At 50.5% G+C, this 16,154-nt stretch overlaps 5 protein-coding genes across 5 annotated transcripts; 1 reads left to right on the top strand and 4 right to left on the bottom strand.

Moving 5' to 3' along the window:
• Positions 1–115: 115 nt before the first annotated feature.
• Positions 116–4,272, bottom strand: SCP_0603770 (Benzoate 4-monooxygenase; the record flags this gene model as incomplete). The annotated part of the gene is made up of 12 exons (XM_027759510.1): positions 116–187; positions 255–351; positions 407–802; positions 866–1,340; positions 1,397–1,426; positions 1,483–1,857; positions 1,926–2,132; positions 3,407–3,454; positions 3,511–3,533; positions 3,603–3,992; positions 4,045–4,109; positions 4,159–4,272. 12 exons carry the CDS (start codon positions 4,270–4,272, stop codon positions 116–118), a joined length of 2,292 nt encoding a protein of 763 aa, XP_027615311.1.
• A 355-nt stretch (positions 4,273–4,627) lies between these two features.
• SCP_0603760 (hypothetical protein) lies at positions 4,628–5,062 on the bottom strand (the record flags this gene model as incomplete). Its single annotated transcript, XM_027759509.1, has 3 exons — positions 4,628–4,702; positions 4,762–4,896; positions 4,952–5,062. The coding sequence occupies 3 exons, from the start codon at positions 5,060–5,062 to the stop codon at positions 4,628–4,630; spliced, it is 321 nt and encodes a 106-aa protein (XP_027615310.1).
• Positions 5,063–5,518: 456 nt separating this feature from the next.
• On the top strand, positions 5,519–7,173 carry SCP_0603750 (hypothetical protein; the record flags this gene model as incomplete). Its single annotated transcript, XM_027759508.1, has 4 exons — positions 5,519–5,589; positions 5,645–5,795; positions 5,855–6,207; positions 6,255–7,173. 4 exons carry the CDS (start codon positions 5,519–5,521, stop codon positions 7,171–7,173), a joined length of 1,494 nt encoding a protein of 497 aa, XP_027615309.1.
• A 2,830-nt stretch (positions 7,174–10,003) lies between these two features.
• Positions 10,004–13,226, bottom strand: SCP_0603740 (hypothetical protein; the record flags this gene model as incomplete). The annotated part of the gene is made up of 9 exons (XM_027759507.1): positions 10,004–10,638; positions 10,691–10,765; positions 10,815–11,019; positions 11,070–11,272; positions 11,327–11,625; positions 11,799–12,408; positions 12,518–12,844; positions 12,893–13,103; positions 13,152–13,226. 9 exons carry the CDS (start codon positions 13,224–13,226, stop codon positions 10,004–10,006), a joined length of 2,640 nt encoding a protein of 879 aa, XP_027615308.1.
• Positions 13,227–13,673: 447 nt separating this feature from the next.
• Positions 13,674–15,935, bottom strand: SCP_0603730 (hypothetical protein; the record flags this gene model as incomplete). Its single annotated transcript, XM_027759506.1, has 8 exons — positions 13,674–13,941; positions 14,146–14,356; positions 14,405–14,724; positions 14,773–14,992; positions 15,045–15,418; positions 15,466–15,474; positions 15,543–15,739; positions 15,789–15,935. 8 exons carry the CDS (start codon positions 15,933–15,935, stop codon positions 13,674–13,676), a joined length of 1,746 nt encoding a protein of 581 aa, XP_027615307.1.
• Positions 15,936–16,154: the final 219 nt, after the last annotated feature.

Here is a 16,154-nt window from a genome sequence, read left to right as displayed (position 1 = left end):
ACCCTGAACTAGGTGTACTCGATTCAAATCTCGCATGTCTCGGTAAGTTGTAGCCGCTCGTTGGAGAGCATTTGCCGCTGCCAACATTGGGGTTCGTAGGCCCACACTCCAATGCTCAGAGACATCTGCGTTTGATCCCAGCTACACACTCACGCGGCCTGCGAACGATGTTGTCCTCCACTTCGAGCTACACAGAGTCCGCCATCAGAAAGGGCGCGCAATCACAGTCAGTTGTGGAATAATTCCAGACTCACCATCTGGCCTGGCTCGATTACAGTGTTGTAGCGGCGGAAGATGTTAGCGACGCACAGAGTCATTTCCACCATAGCAATGTTGCGCCCGATGCACGCACTATCACGCGGAAATCAGATGCATAGCGCTGAGAAGGGACCAGCACCGAACATACCGCGGCCCAACAGAGAACGGGGTGAACGCCTTCATCATCTCACTCCTCCGCTCGGCGTCCAACCAGCGCTCAGGGTAGAATTCATCGACGTTGGGGCCCCACACCTCGTTGGAGTGGTGCAGACTATAAGTAGGCACGCTGATCTCCGTGCCCCCCGGGAAGGTGTGCCCTAACACCGTGAGGCCCCCTTTGGGAACGACACGAGGAAGACCAAAGCCGAGGGTAGTGAACAAACGGAGACCCTCGTTGATGACGGCCTCGAGGTACGGCAGCGACTTGATGTCCTCGAAGGGCAGGATGCTTGAGTCGTTATTAGCGACGGCGTCGAGCTCCGCCTGCAGTTTCTTCTGCGCCTCTTGGTCGCGAGCAAGGTAGTATATGATGGCAGACAAGGAGCTATATGGATCACCGATGAGTACGGCGCTACTGTACATGACCGATGACAATAAATGGACGCACTTGGAAGTTGTATCCGATCCAGCGACGAGGAGAGTGATAGCTTCAGCAGTGAGCTCCTCCGGACCCATCGGATCCCCGTTCTCATCCCGGCCATTCAACAGCCTGTCAAACATATCGTCGAAACTCTTCTCGTCCGCCCCCTCCTGGCGCGCAGCGGCGAGCCGCCGGGAGACGACGTCCGCGCCCATGCCAGTCAGCTCACTTAATGCCTTGGCGCCTCGGTTATACTTCGGCAGACGCTGCATGAGCGCACGCATGTATTGTGGCAGGACGCCCACGGTCCCCGCCATCTGACCGCGCAGGCCAAGAATCTCAATGGCGGAGACCTCTTTGACTTCGTACTCGGTGCGGTCCTTCGCTACCGTGGCCTCGGGGAGCGCATACGAGGCCATCCCCGCTTTCGCGGACTTGGCTATTCGCACGGTGTCCTCGCCGCGCACGAGCATGCCGAAGGAAGAGCCGAAGGCAAGTTCGCCTAGGGATCGTCACGTCAGAGAACTTGATTTCCGTGGTGCAGCGGAAAGTACATACCGATGACATCAAACGTGAATAGATTGCACCCTGTTGAACTGAGTCAGACTCAAGTCGTCTCGTAATCAAGTGTGTCCCTGGCTCACAGAATCGCACATCAAACCAGACGTAGTCGCCACGCACCTCCCAGGCGCTGTACCCCAGTGTGCCCTTCGCATTATTCGCGGACCCCGCTTTGACACACAGAGAATCCCATTGCTTCAGCAACGTGCTCAGATAACCGCGAACCTGTTCCTCGAACGCGAGCACGCTCTGGGGCGCAAACATGTGCGCCATGACGCGGCGCTTACGTGCATGTTCGGGGCGGGACCGTGTGTTAAATATGCCGCGTGTGCGGCGGAAAGCCTTGAAGATGTCGTAGAAGGATGCCTTGGTCGTGCCTGACGAATGGCCGTAGACGGCAGACACCGCCGCGGGGGATGCAACGGAGATGTGGTTTGGCGCAATGCGTACGAAAGGTCCTAATTTTGATGTTGTGGCGGTTAAGTCCGGTCGCGACCGTAGTCATATGCAAGAACTAATATCTCACCGTATTTCTGGTGCAGCTCATCGACAGCGTAGCTCCTTGTGGAATTGTGGGATACCCAGAAGAGCCAACCATCGGTGAATTTCGCGAGGAAAGGACCAGGGTACTGGCGCAGACCATGGGCGTCGATGAAGTAGGGAACGATGTGGACCAACAGGCCAATGACAGGCAGCAGACAAAGGGCGAATGTGAAGAATCTAACCGAGGAGTCTAAAGGCACATCGAGCATAGTCATCTTGAAGTGGACGAGAATTACAATTAACTTTGAAGGACAGAGAGAGGGGCGCGGGAATAGCCAAGATGCACTGACCAGACTGTACTGGAAGAGTGTAGTTTTTATACTGCTAATCATGATAGTACCTGGATCCGGATGTCATGCAGAATTATTGACCCTGGCAGTGCCTTGCAGGGATATTTGCGAGAGTTAGTCATCGTGTAATTTTCAGAGAAGGTCAACGTAAAGCAACCATATTTCCCACCGCGATATAGTTTGAGATGCTCCACTGAAGTCGGGAAGTGCATACAGAATACAAACGCGGATATTCAACAGCAGTGCTTCGACCTGTTATCCAAATGTCAGACACCGACGGATGTGGTGTGGACACATTGAAAACCTTCCAGCATCGGCGTAACATGAGAGGAATGAAAAGACATTATTGACGTAATCCTGTTCTGACTTGCCTTCCATGAGCATGCCGAGCGCTGTAGACGTATACGGCACCGCGAGGAACGGTTCCGTAGGTTCATCGCCAAGCATAGACCCTGTGGTACTGTCGAAAAAAAGAAGCAGAGATCGGACTCCCAGGACGAGGTAATCACAGCAACACTTGTGTTGGTATCAAGACACTGGGTCGAACTTCCTGCACACGATTAAGTCGGAGCCATGTCAGCCGCACCTACTATGTCAGTCATCAGTGCCGGGGAGGCAGCTGATAGTCAAACACGGCGCTCACCATGTTTGCTTTGCAGATACACAAACGTGCAGCACATGGCTGTTCGGTAGTCGCGGGTAACACTGAAAAATCAGCGAAAAGAGTACATCCAGAACAACGGCGAACATGGCACTTATATTCAGCCCCATAATGGGATAAATGCAGCCATTGTTACTGCATCCACATAAGTCGAGTATTCATGCTCGAGGAAGAAGCACACACCGAATGAATTTCAAAGCAATTCTTTTGAATGAAATCCAGAGCATGACTGGTAGTTATTGAATGGTCATGGTATTTCCATCCCTGTATCACCATTTGACCACGGTATGCACCAACTTGTGAGGCATTGAGCGACAGAGATACGGTCCCGCGGTGTGTCCTGACTGGGCAAAATGCAAAGGAGTAAAACGAACGCAGATCCCTATCTCCCCAAAGAACGGTCACCGAGTCCTCCTGGCTGTCGAACGTGTCACCTCCGCCGAATGCTTGGTTAGCAGAAGGGCGGAGAAAGCTACACATCTCCATGGACTGAAGGAGGGGGAAAGAGCTTACACATCATCGGTTTGGCAGCTTGCAGAACACCGGGTGGTCCAGAGAAAACTGCTATGAATACCAGGCTACATACACAATCTAGTCCATTCTGCCCTTGAGCGTACGCTTGATCACCTTATCTTTCGTTCTAATTCGCGACAAAAAATCAGCATTTCCGTTTCGTATGCGCCCATATAAAACCCAAAGAAGCACTCACATAACATGCACGACCGCCCCCCAGCCTGAGTACGCATCGCGGTCGACTGCATTCAGCAGCGTCTGCGCACACGTCTCGAAGAGATCCTCGGGCTCCAGATCGGGCTCCCACAGCCCCTCCGCCATACCGAACAGCTTGCTGCTCGCGGTGCCGGACACGACGAAGTCCTTGGCGAAGTTGATGCAACCTATGAGGTCTGTGGCGGCGATGAACGGCTTATAACCACCTGCCGCAGTCTTCTGTAGCCCTGCGATGACGGGCTCGATAAAGTACGGTCCGAACCGCCGCTCATAGAGCGTCGAGGAAACGAGGTGCGCGAAGGTCTCCGGTTCGATCTCGCGCTCTTCTTTGATTGTGTACATGTTCAGGCGGTATCGGAATTGTTCTCGCCTGTGCAAAATAGATGACGCGTATGCGTGGATTTACGAAGAACGGTACTCACAGTGTTAGAACGTCTGTCGCGAGACCCGGAAGACCAAGGTATACTCTGTCTGTCATCGGGAACACCTGCGGGAGTTATAGTTAACAATATGCCTAAAAACGACTTGAAACTGACCTTCTCAAATTTTGACGAGATACCCATCGACTGGTTCCCTAGTCGCAGGTCGCAAGCAATGGCAACACACTCCTTCCCCACCATGGCTATGACGGAGCCACCGTTATATTCCATGATAGACTGGGAGCCGCATAGGATTAGTATATTCGTCGAGCTCAATACGGCTCAGAATCACCATGATGAGCAGAAGTTCGTTGGAGGAGCGCGGGAGGTAAGCAAGCTGGTCAGAGTCGCAGTGGTACTGTACGCGTAACGCCTATGAATTTGCGCGCCTCTTGCTCGATAAGATAAGATAAGATCCAACCTTCCACCGTGGAAAAGCGTATATCACCAACCCATGCTCATGATTGTATGTAGTCCACCAACAGTTACATTGCTACAATCTATCACCCCGGACCGAAACGACGTAAAAGCTACAAATATTGTAGGGCCGTTCAATCAGCAACCCCAACTATGGACACCTTCCACCTCATCCCCTGTTCTCGGTATGCTTTTGGCTCTTCTGATTTAATTCTGCTGCCCTCGCTCTCAGTTCCTCGCGGGTCTGAAGATGTAACGCACCAACGTCAGTTGATGTTTCTCCAGACTGAGACGCCCACGCACCTTAGGCTGCTCCACATTCTGCATGAGCGCGGGGCTGGGAACGTACGGCTCACGCGCATGGAACGCCCCGATCTCAGGGTTACTGTTCAGCCCACCGCCAAGCTGTGGGCCTTCGAGATCTCTAGGATCATTGGTCTTCTACGTGTCAATGAAGGTTAGTCGTTAAGCGTTCATCTCAAGGTCGACGTACTGCAGGATGGGGAAGGATATGGAACGAAGCCTCCTCCCTCTTTCCGCCCGACGGCGACTTCTGAGTAGAACTCTGCTTGCCAGAGGACTCTGACTCGGTGGATGGGGACATGATTCACTAAACGGTGTCGATGAGATGTGGATACGAGTTGTACGTAGTGGGTCAAAGTTCTTGATGCAAGCGCCGCGAGATCCAATGCTACTTATACGCGGCTGCGCTGCGGGGCCGCAGCCAAGAGTAAGTTCATCGGGAGCCTAGAAGGTGAAAGCCGCAGCAGACAGTATGACGTATGACAAATGTGACTTTCCTTTCCTGGATATTATATCGGAATCTTGCCGTCGTGCTGCTTCCTTCGCAATTGTTCCGTGTGATGATTGTTATGTCAATTGAAAGTCTGTTGACGCTAAGTACCAGCTGCTAGTGGATGAAGATATAATCGAGTTTTGCCGGTTGCCTGATGTGGTGAGAACAATACCGTCCGGTTGCGCGCTCTGATGACCGTAGGGACATGTCCATATAGTAAACGGACTGGAATCGCCCTCTTACACACCTACCACTTTCCATCTAATGGCGTACGTCGAATCCGAAGCACATAACAGTTCTACATGCCTGGCAGGGCTAATGGCGAAGGCTGGCATGTATGTACAATGCTGAATCGTTTCCGACTTGTCTGTTAATTCGTTCTGCCACCAGCTATCCCGTCCACCTATCCAAGTGGCATATTGCGGACAGCCTCTCTTCTATCGAATCACGCGTTAAAGCGGCCTGTGGTCCTCAGCTAGCGCACGTACAACGATTGCGGGACACATGGCATAAGCCGTTCCACATTCCTGACGAGTGGAAGGTGAGTTGTTGGCACTGTGATGTTGATATCTACGGAGTACTGAATTTCTAGGCCCATAGCCTCAACCTCTCGTTCATGATGTACAAGATATCCCGGATCCTATCGACAACCTCGCTGCGTGGGAATTAGCACCGTGGCTCGAAATCATCTCCAGCGATGTGATGTACATGTCTCATGACGATGTTGTTCGCCGGCACATGGATCCAACGTCCTTTCAGCCAGACTTTCTCTTGTCTGGCCTTCGTCGTCATGGCCGTTGGGAGAAAGTTGACACCAAAGATTCTTTCTATTGTGATCCCAAGGTGTCCATTGTGGCGTTCAAGAATGCGGTAACCTACGTTGGAGATGAAGAAAGTGCTGCATCAATCGTACCTGATATGTTTACGACTACGCCTGGTTGTTGGCTGAGATGGTTCGTTCTCACCCTTCATGGCGTGTGAGAGGCTGACGTAGGTGCAGTAATCCAGGCTCCGACTTTCCATCGGTTTTGGCTGGAGAATACTCTTGCATGCCAATCGATTTCGTGCTTCTTCTACATCCCATAGGCCCGTCAACATATCTCGGCGTAGAAAGGGATCATTTTCTGCGCATCAGTGTCCTCCATCCCGCACTGGTAGTGGGCATCAAAGGTCCTGCCCAATGGCTGACCTCAAAAACTCCGTCTGACCGGTCGCCGCGATTGGAGGATGTGCAATACGAACTTGGACGCTCGATCCATCCCAGTTTGAGCTCCCATCTCCTCAACTGGTACCTTCGCTGCGAGCAGACTGAAGATGATTCTGAATCGCTGGAATCAGCTTTTCGCCACCCACCCGATTACCTGATACTATTCGGCATCAGCTATGATGCTGAGTGCATCCGCCTTATAGCGCACATCCCCTTCGTGGACAGCGCTAGTGAAGGCTCGCCTCAGTGGTCCTATCTCTCCTGCATCGTCGATGAGCTGCCCTTCGGCCCGATGCCGCAAACCACGCCAGATCTCAAAGCTTGGTGCGTGGAGAGATTCCAGGTAGCTTTCGCACTGCTCGCGATGAGAAAGCATGCCTTCCGCCTTGCCTGTCTATGGGATGACATCCTCTGGCCTACTTCGATCAGACAATCGGAACATATTCACGAAACTGAGTATTTGGGACCTACGCCTACGCCTTCCGAGATAGATGGCTCTGAGTGGTTCACTGTCTATATTCCAGAGGAAGATGATGAGGAAGATGACGAGGAGCCAGCACCAAGCGAAGATGCCGAAGAGCTCAGGTTGGAGATGGAGGAAATAGAGGAGATGGCCAAAGCATCACGTCCAATTGTAGAGAGGTGGGTTACTGACGTCCAAGTTGACGAAGCTATTGGCGATGAGGTGGACACACCTGAGGCCTCTGGTTAAGGCTGTGTATTACCAATAGTTATCTGTTGGCTCATCAGTGTCTTGTAAGGGACATCCTGGAGCTCGAGGAGCGCCGAGCAGAACTCTGACTCAACGTCTAACTTGGGACTGGACCTAAGGGTCGAACACATTAATGGTCGCCAGATGCTCGAGGTTCTTGAGAATGGAAGTGATGCAGGTTCTGGTGTGACCTCATTCTCAAAATTGGTAGGTACTCGAAGGACCGCCGGGTGGCGGCAGATCTTGCTCGGAGATGCTCGACGGTAATGACCAGGTGACGACGTGGTTAAATGGACTTTGTATAGGTTGGCAATACCGTAGCAATACAAACAGATAGAATAGTGGGTGCACCAAAAAAAAACCCACACCGCAGGGGAAAAAGCTACCACATTTTGTCCGTCTCTATATGTTGGCGCAGTAGACGGTAGGGAAGTAACAGGGACAGATAGAATAGTGAATGTATTAAAAAAAGGACGCGCAGGGGAAGACCATATTTTGTCGGTCTCGCATACCTATCATCCATCTTTGATGATGCGTGTAAGTTATGTCTTCTAGAGCATCACATTCCATGTAGCCGCAGCGCTTCCTGCTGCTCTACCTGCGGCTCTTCGCGGGCGGTGCAGACTTCTGGGCGAACTCGCAGCGGCACTTTGACCTGCGCATGGACGTGGTGACGGGCTGCCCAGATGAGGCCGTGCTGGTCATCGCGGAGATCTTGGCACTCGTGCACTGGAAGGTGGCGGAGTGCGTGAATCGTGCACTGCGAGGACCTGAGCTGAGCTGCATGATTGAACAGAGTGGTTGCCGGATACAATTCATGCAAAAGTTGTCAGTGCTGGGTAAGTTTTTACATTGGAAGATATATCTACACATATAGAGAATCCATCCTCAGGGGTCTGATATGTTATGGAAACCTCCTGTCTGTTGCAAGTTGCAGGTTTTGGAGTGCCCAAAAGGTCCAATTTTCGTTAATGTGGGTCAGCTGTGCACGTGATTGAAGAGAGTGGTCAGCTACAATTCCTGTGGGCACATTGGGTATGATTTTTTGGGTGGTCTGGCAACTCGAACCATCACTGAATGTGCTGGAATGTACCATGGTCTTTCAAAAACCAGCCCGAGCATGCAAAACCCAAGTGCAATCAACGAGCATTCAACTGGGAGGCACCTAATCATCCCACGATCAGCTACTAATTAGTGGCATCACACGGGTGCACGTGTGCCGCCTAATTAGTGTAGATCCCTCTTATCCTCTTACCTGTGGAGAAAGTGCTGAAGAGTGTGGGTACTTTGAGCAATCCTGCGTGTCGGATGCCGGCTATCTCCCACCGGCATCGTTGGCGGTGCCGACGAGCCGGTTCCCGCCACCTCCCGACGAGGGCCTTGGCCGCTCCCCGCCATCAAGCACATGCCTCCTCCCATCGGGCACTCTGGAAGCCACCCTCTGCCCTCCCGCCGCGCGCTTCTTTCCAAATTCAACTTCCCACGCGTCCGCGTCGCTGCCGCCACCCGCTCACAGCGTAGGACGTTGGCCTCGACATTCAACTCACATTATACTGGTTTAGTAGCTTATGTACACCACTTACTTCCCTTACACTGAGGGCAAAAGTGGATGTTCTGCCTTGGAACAGTGTCTGAACATCCAAGGAACAGATTACGTTTTTGGACATGTCACATGTTCTGAACATGGTAAGGAACATCTAATATGTCTCGCACAATGTTCTATTGGAGAGCATGCTGGAGACATGTTGCATGTACCATTCTGGAACATATAATATGTCTCACACAATGTCTCATTGGAGAATGTCCTGCAGACTTGCTGCATGTTTCATTCTGGAACATTTATCATTTTGCTACTATATTCTGGGCTTGTCTCTTGATGCAATATGCTCTGTATAATAAGGATTTTCCATGGCCAAACATATTACATTTCTGGCTGCTGTTAATCTTCAGAACATTGTGAGAAGATGTTAAGTGCTCCTACTCCAAACATACAAGATGTCCTGGGCACCAAGAACATCTGCAGTACATGTATGATACATACTAAAATTTTACTAAAATTTTACATGTACTGCAGATGTTCTTGGTGCCCAGGACATCTTGTATGTTTGGAGTAGGAGCACTTAACATCTTCTCACAATGTTCTGAAGATTAACAGCAGCCAGAAATGTAATGTGTTTGGCCATGGAAAATCCTTATTATACAGAGCATATTGCACCAAGAGACAAGCCCAGAATATGGTAGCAAAATGATAAATGTTCCAGAATGAAACATGCAGCAAGTCTGCAGGACATTCTCCAATGAGACATTGTGTGAGACATATTATATGTTCCAGAATGGTACATGCAACATGTCTCCAGCATGCTCTCCAATAGAACATTGTGCGAGACATATTAGATGTTCCTTACCATGTTCAGAACATGTGACATGTCCAAAAACGTAATCTGTTCCTTGGATGTTCAGACACTGTTCCAAGGCAGAACATCCACTTTTGCCTCCAGTGTTATATCATCAATAAACTATCTGAGTCATTGAATCAATTGGAAAATCTACGGAAAATCTCGTTAAAAACAAGGTAAGTACATTAACAGGTATCAGACGGGGGAAATGCAGCAAGTGTTCACTAGAGGAGAGCTAGAATGAGACATAACTGAAGTAATGTCCAGCAGAGCCAGGAGATCGAAGGCGGAAACGGTATATGGTGCCATCCACGAGGTGCGATAGCGAAGAGTGGAAGTTGAGGAATAGAGGATGATGGAAGTAACAGGGCGGGAGCAGACGAGAGATGGTCGCAAGGAAATTGGCCTCCGCATTGACACTTGAGTGCATACGATCAGTCGTCCGCATCACTCGGGATGGTCTCCGTGCTCTTTGGGGTGCGTGAACTTGTCTTGCGTCGACGTTTCAAAGGCCACCTCTTGCTGCTGCCGGCGTTTGCATCATCGGAGGGCCTCTTCTTGCCGGTGTTCATGTCATTGGAGGGCCTCTGCTCACCGGTGTTTGCGTCATTGGAGGGCCTCTGCTCACTGGTGTTTGCATCATTGGAGGGCCTCTTCTCACCGGTGCGGGCACTCAGCACCTCCTCCTCATTTACCTCGTCATCGTCGTCATCCTCCATATCTGCATCTGCATCTTCAGCCTCCACGCGATGCTTCCGCCTCATCCCAGCATGCTTCCCGCCTGTATCCTTCCTCTTCTTTCGAGCGACGGCCTCTCCTGCAGCTACTTTCTGATCATATTCCTCTGTCCTCTTCTTCAGCTCCTCCGATGTCAGTTGTTCAAACTTGCAGGTGCCACTCTCCAGTGCTGCCAGGAGAGTACGAAGAGGAAGAAGGCTGGTGCTGAGGTCAGAGGGGTTCGCCCACTTCTCGTGAGTCCATCCTTGCAACGTGATGCCGTATTTGAGTACGATATCCCTCTCATAGTTGACGTAGTTCATAACCGCTTTGCTGTTCCCGGTGATCTCCACTATGTTCCTCAAATATTAGTACATCTCATTAACCAGTACATACTAACTCACCGAGCATGGTATTGATCTTGTCGCGAATTTCTCCCTTCAACCAGTCGGCCTTTGATTTCGAAGTTCTCAGGAAAGCTAGGTAACTCGTTAGCCAAAGGGGAGATAAGAATCAGGATAAACTCACACATAAAATCGCAGCTGGCCACTGCAAGGGCCTCTGCCAATGCACCGATATTGGCAGGGTCCCAACCCTTCTTGATTGCACCACGCAGGTACTTATCGAGTTCCTGCGAGCTGAAGTACCAGCGCGGGGGCATGTGGAAGTCGGTCGTGTTGCGCACAAGGCAGAAGAAGCCCTCCACACCGACACGGCACTTCAAACCATGGAGCTATGTCAATTGTCAGAAGAAAGAATGTAACAAGAATGAATATAACATACAAGGGCTTTGATCTTCTTGCAGACATTGTTAACATCCTGAGTACGGCCACACTGATTAAGGCGCAGCCCGACCATGCATGATGTTTTCTCTTTTTCGAGTTCTTGAACTAGCTCTGCCTTCTGAGCTGTGGTGAGACTGTGATAATCATCAATATTTTCCTGTTGCAACTCGAGTATATTTGAGCCCTCCCCTGCCAGAACACCTGAGGCTCTGGATGAGTTACATTTCCAGTGCAAGGCTGGCCTAAGTCACCGACCTTCATTGGCAGTCTTTGCCAAATGGTGAGACCACGAGTTGAATGCAGTTGTCTTCCTGCGGTTCTGCAGGCTTGCACCTCCTGTAAACATCATGTGGAGGTAGTACTCGCTCTTCTTGCCATACTTGTCGGAGAGTGTCTTTGAGTATGTCACTGCGTCATCATACCACTTTGTGAGGTCAGCTTCAAGTGCCGCTGTCTTCTCTTGAGACTTGTTCACCATGTCTTTGAGAACGGATGAAGCAACACGTGGTGGGATGCGGCATTTGGCAGGAGCGATGGGTCTCGTGGCCACACCGCTGTTGGCCCATACGTGATATTCGACATCACAGAAGACAGCCTGAGAATGAAGAAGCTTGATACTGACCTTCGAAGACATAGCACGCTCTCACCCATTCAACAAGACGTGGTCACGTTTTATATTCTACACATGACATACATGTTTTAAATACAATCAGAAAGAAAGAGCTACGGAGAGGTTTGGAATGCAGAACCAGTGGTCTGAGAAGCATATAAATCCTCTATCATTGCACGAGCCAACTCTGCTGCAACATCCGGTGCGATCTGGAGGTGATGTTCAATATCCAATTGCCAAGCCAAGGTCGCAGACGTCCTCTCGACGTGCCATAGCATGTTGTGCATGATGGCCGGGATGTCATGCGAACACATGACAGCATCGGTCGCAGGCCCAAATGCCTCAATAGGCCGATGTTCGGTAGTTGCCATGTACTCACGTGAAGCCGAGCGCGACGAATGGGTGATTGAGGAAGGAGATGACAGCGATGGCGACATAGTGTTCATGAGGGGTGGAAGTGAATATGTGCGTACCAGAGGAGAGTCTACACTCAATCGTGGTGGGGTGGATGGATTGGTGATAGCAGTCTGATGGTGCTGCCGAGGAGTTGACGGAGTAGCACTACGAATGCGAGATGGACGTGATGGCGACGAAACAGATGGCCGGGTCAGGGACATGGCAGATGGGGAAGGCGAAGATGGATCAGCTACATGCCAAAGTGGTGAAAGGGCTCCCGGTAGTGTATGTACTGCCCAAACTTTAGACAGGGTGGCTTGCTGTCGCTGAGCTGCAAGAAGTGAATGAGATCATTGTGCGATCTGATAAACGACACTTACCAGTATGCATTTGCTTCATCTCATGCTTCAGGCTTGTGATCTCACGTTGTTGTTACTCACATAGTTTCTCCAGCTCCGAAACATGCACTTTGAGTAACCCATTTGTCTCTGCCAACTCCAGGACACCGCTAGCTTGTGCACGCTCATACCAGGCATTGTCGTCATACTGGCTGGACTCATCCGCAGCTTCATCCTCTGGCTGTACCTCTACCTGCTCTGTGATGACTGACCCACCAGCAACTGGAAGAGCCGACACTCCTCCACCTTGCAAGTCCAGTATGAGGGTCTCGAGCACACCAGATGGATGACCGTAGAAGGTGTAGAGTGAGCCGCGAGTTGGGGAAGGAATGAGTGTGCGTGCACGATAAGGTTCACAATCGTGTGAACCTTTTGGAGAGAGCTTGAATCCTTCTAATCATGCTGCGCAATCCCAACGTTCAATTGCAGGTATCGCCATCCCCTCTATAAATAGTTGAATGATGCGTGCGATAGTGTACGATGTCTCGGGCAACTCGGATTGAAGGCCCGGCGAAAAGTAGGATATGACCTTGACCTGCTCTGGAGCTACAGCCGCGCCAGGCCGCTGAGTACTGTTGGTGTGAACCATAATGGTAGAACTGCCCGTAAAGCGGTCCCATGCAGTGAGCTGTACATGAGAGTGAGCTTGAGATTAGGTCACAAGAATAGCACTCACGAAGTCGAACACAACCCCTGTAAATAACTCACGGAATGACTGCCTCTCGTCTGTTGACTTTGGACCCGGCGGCATTCCTTCTGGATGAGTGCGAAATAAATCGTGAAATCAGTCGTGGTTCAAGTGGTGACGGTCGTCATTGTGGCTGCCAGAGACCAGAAATGCGAGATCTGCAGCATTGAACTTTTTTTGGTGCTGTCTATAGAGATTGTTCACACCCAGATGATGCCGTAGTGATTGCAATCCTAGCGGATTCAAGCAGCATTGATCGATGGGAACCACAGAGAAGGCAGTGACATTGGACATGGAAGCAGTGATTTGTTGAAGTGAATGTTGAGCTTAAGACTTGCCTTTTCCGTCAGCTGAGCGTAGTTCTTACTGCACGCGTTAGATCCTCGCTCATCTTTGAACGATTCTCGAGTGTCTTTCTACTCTTTGCACGACAGGTAATGTTACTTCGTATATAAGAGAATATATTTTATAGCAACTGTATCAAAAACAAGCGACGTAAGACCAATCTATCTACTGTCTGCCTAGATCATCAAAAAAGTCAACAAGATGTATCGCCTCCAGCTCGGAACTCAACCCTGGAATGCCATGAGAGCCATCGTCTTCTTCTTCATCTTCAGCCAGATACACGTCGCCATTACTATAGCACGCCCAGGACGGTAGGGGTATACCAAGGGTCGGACCAGTTTCACGCCCAATGTGGCGACTGCACACCACCTTCTCTGAGAATCCTGCGAGTTGTGAGGTCTGGTAGAGGTGGTGTGCAATCTTCTCATGAATCCTGTCATGATACTTCCATTGCATTGAAAGTATATGGGCCAGGGCAGGCTTCATGATGATACAGTGGGAGATGGCAATGTAGTAGTCAATGTGCTCATCGACTAGTGAGGTGAAGAGGCATGAGATCTCAACATTCAATCGTTCGATCTCCTCGCGTGCACATTGGATATTGAAGTACATATTCATCGCCTGGCAATTGGCTCACTGCGCCCATGGTAGGGTATGGATATCTTGACGTGCATCACGTAGCAGGTCAAAGTCCGCCAGGGACACCATGTCCATTACCTCCGACCACGTCAGAGTTGGGCGTGCAGGTGACAGTTCCAGGGCACAGCGATTGTACTCAGCAAGAGCCTTCTTGATGGCTTCTGCTCGTGTTTTCAAGGCTTTCCCAATCTTCTCACAAAGTTTGTATCCTGAAAATTGATCAGAACGTGCACTTGAGATGCTTGAAGTGAACGCACCGACACCGCTCATGCCAAGCTTCATCAGCTCAAACAGCCGCTGCACAACCAATCGCTCCAGGTTGTCCAAGGCACGCCGATACTTATGCCTTCCCAATTCTGCAGTCATCTCTATGTACTCCTGGGTCCCAGGCAACCATCGCTCGATGATACTTAGCTCCTCTTCTATCAGCCGCACTTCTTCGGCAACTCCTTCATACCAGCTGTAAGTCGTTCGATACAGCATCTGCACCTTCGCAATTTCCTTTTTCTGGTACCCCTTGTAGATGATGTTGTAGTCGAGGTTGTTGAATTCCACGCATGCCTGCTCACATTTCTGCCTTGAAAGAGGTGAATAGCTACCAAAAATGACAATTCAAACCACTCACCCAGCTTCTTCGAGATGCTTCAATGCCTCCATGTAATCCACCTTGCGTGCCACTTCGGGCGGTTCTACCTTAAGCCCGCTCAGGTATTCTCGCTCTTCCTCCAGGTATCGTTCATATTCAGCCGGCCCAATATTCAATTCCTCGGACAGAACATCGAGCACCTCCGAGTCCTGCATGATGATGTCGAGGGCTTGCTTGTAATTATTGTAGATGAAATTGCCTGCATTAGTTCTTAGTCACCATGATCCATGTAAAATTGATGCAGGACTTACCTGATTCAATGTGCTTCTGTTCATCCCAAAATCCGAAAAACTGTTCGATTGCCTGATGACGATGGAACGATGTGGCGAGTCGCGTGCCAGGGGCAAGCGCGTTCGACTCAGAGAAGCACCGCTCACATCCCTCAAAATCCTCCTTGCCAACGTCATCCATATATAGTGGATGCCAGTGTACCTGACATCCCCAGTTATGACCATGCCCGTGAAATGCCGGCACCACCCCAGACATGCGCGCTTTTGTGGCATGTGGTCCAAGAGAGCTACGGGCGAGCGTCTTCAAAAATGCACATGCGATGTCGTACCCCACCTTAACATTAGTGCCGTAAACCTCAATGAGCTTGTCAATGATGGCGAGGGGCTGTTTCATCCTTGGAAACTGTAAGTATGACATTCATATCAAATATGACAAACTTACAACTCTCCGCTGCGAATCATATCACAAAGAATTAGAAGGTGACCATGTTGACAAAGGCATACGAAGATGCCCATCACTGCGAACAATGCAAACATTTTTTGTGCACCTTTGGACCGGCATTGCGCCAGCGCTCCACGCATACTGTGATCGGCTTGAGCACGCCTTCTGTGTTGCCATGCTCTGCTGCAACATCGTCGTCAATGTCATCCAACTCTGCATGTGCATCGTCTGGGAGTCCAGGTGCACTGCCGCTGGATGTAGACGGTTGAGGTTGCTATGACATTCGTCAGATCTACTGCCAGATATTTTGATCAGGTACATACCTGATTTAATCGAGCAACCTCATCTTTGAATTGATCGACTGCTTCGGGAGTCAGCCAGATATCAGTGCGGTCCATGCGACCATCACTGCGAGTGACACCGGATCGAAAGAGGTCATCGACGAGCTTAAGAGACTGGTTACCATCCATAGTGGCAAGGAGAGAGAACTCGAGAGCTGGCTCATCCTGAAGTTGATACAAACATGGTGCACAGACATTGAGCATGCACCAGTTCGGGGTATTGCGGCCCAACTCACTTCAGGGTACCTCCTATCCCTAGCTCTTAGCCTCAATATAATCTACTGTTTGTTGTGGCTAAGAGCCTCCCAGGGGGTGGTCTGCCCATGGGATTAGTGCATGGCCCACTGG

Source organism: Sparassis crispa (genome assembly GCF_003851025.1).
Source record: "Sparassis crispa DNA, contig_000005F, whole genome shotgun sequence".
Classification (NCBI taxonomy): domain Eukaryota; kingdom Fungi; phylum Basidiomycota; class Agaricomycetes; order Polyporales; family Sparassidaceae; genus Sparassis; species Sparassis crispa.
The sequence above is the reverse complement of the archived record's forward strand: the minus strand, read 5'-3'. Positions and strand labels throughout refer to the sequence as shown.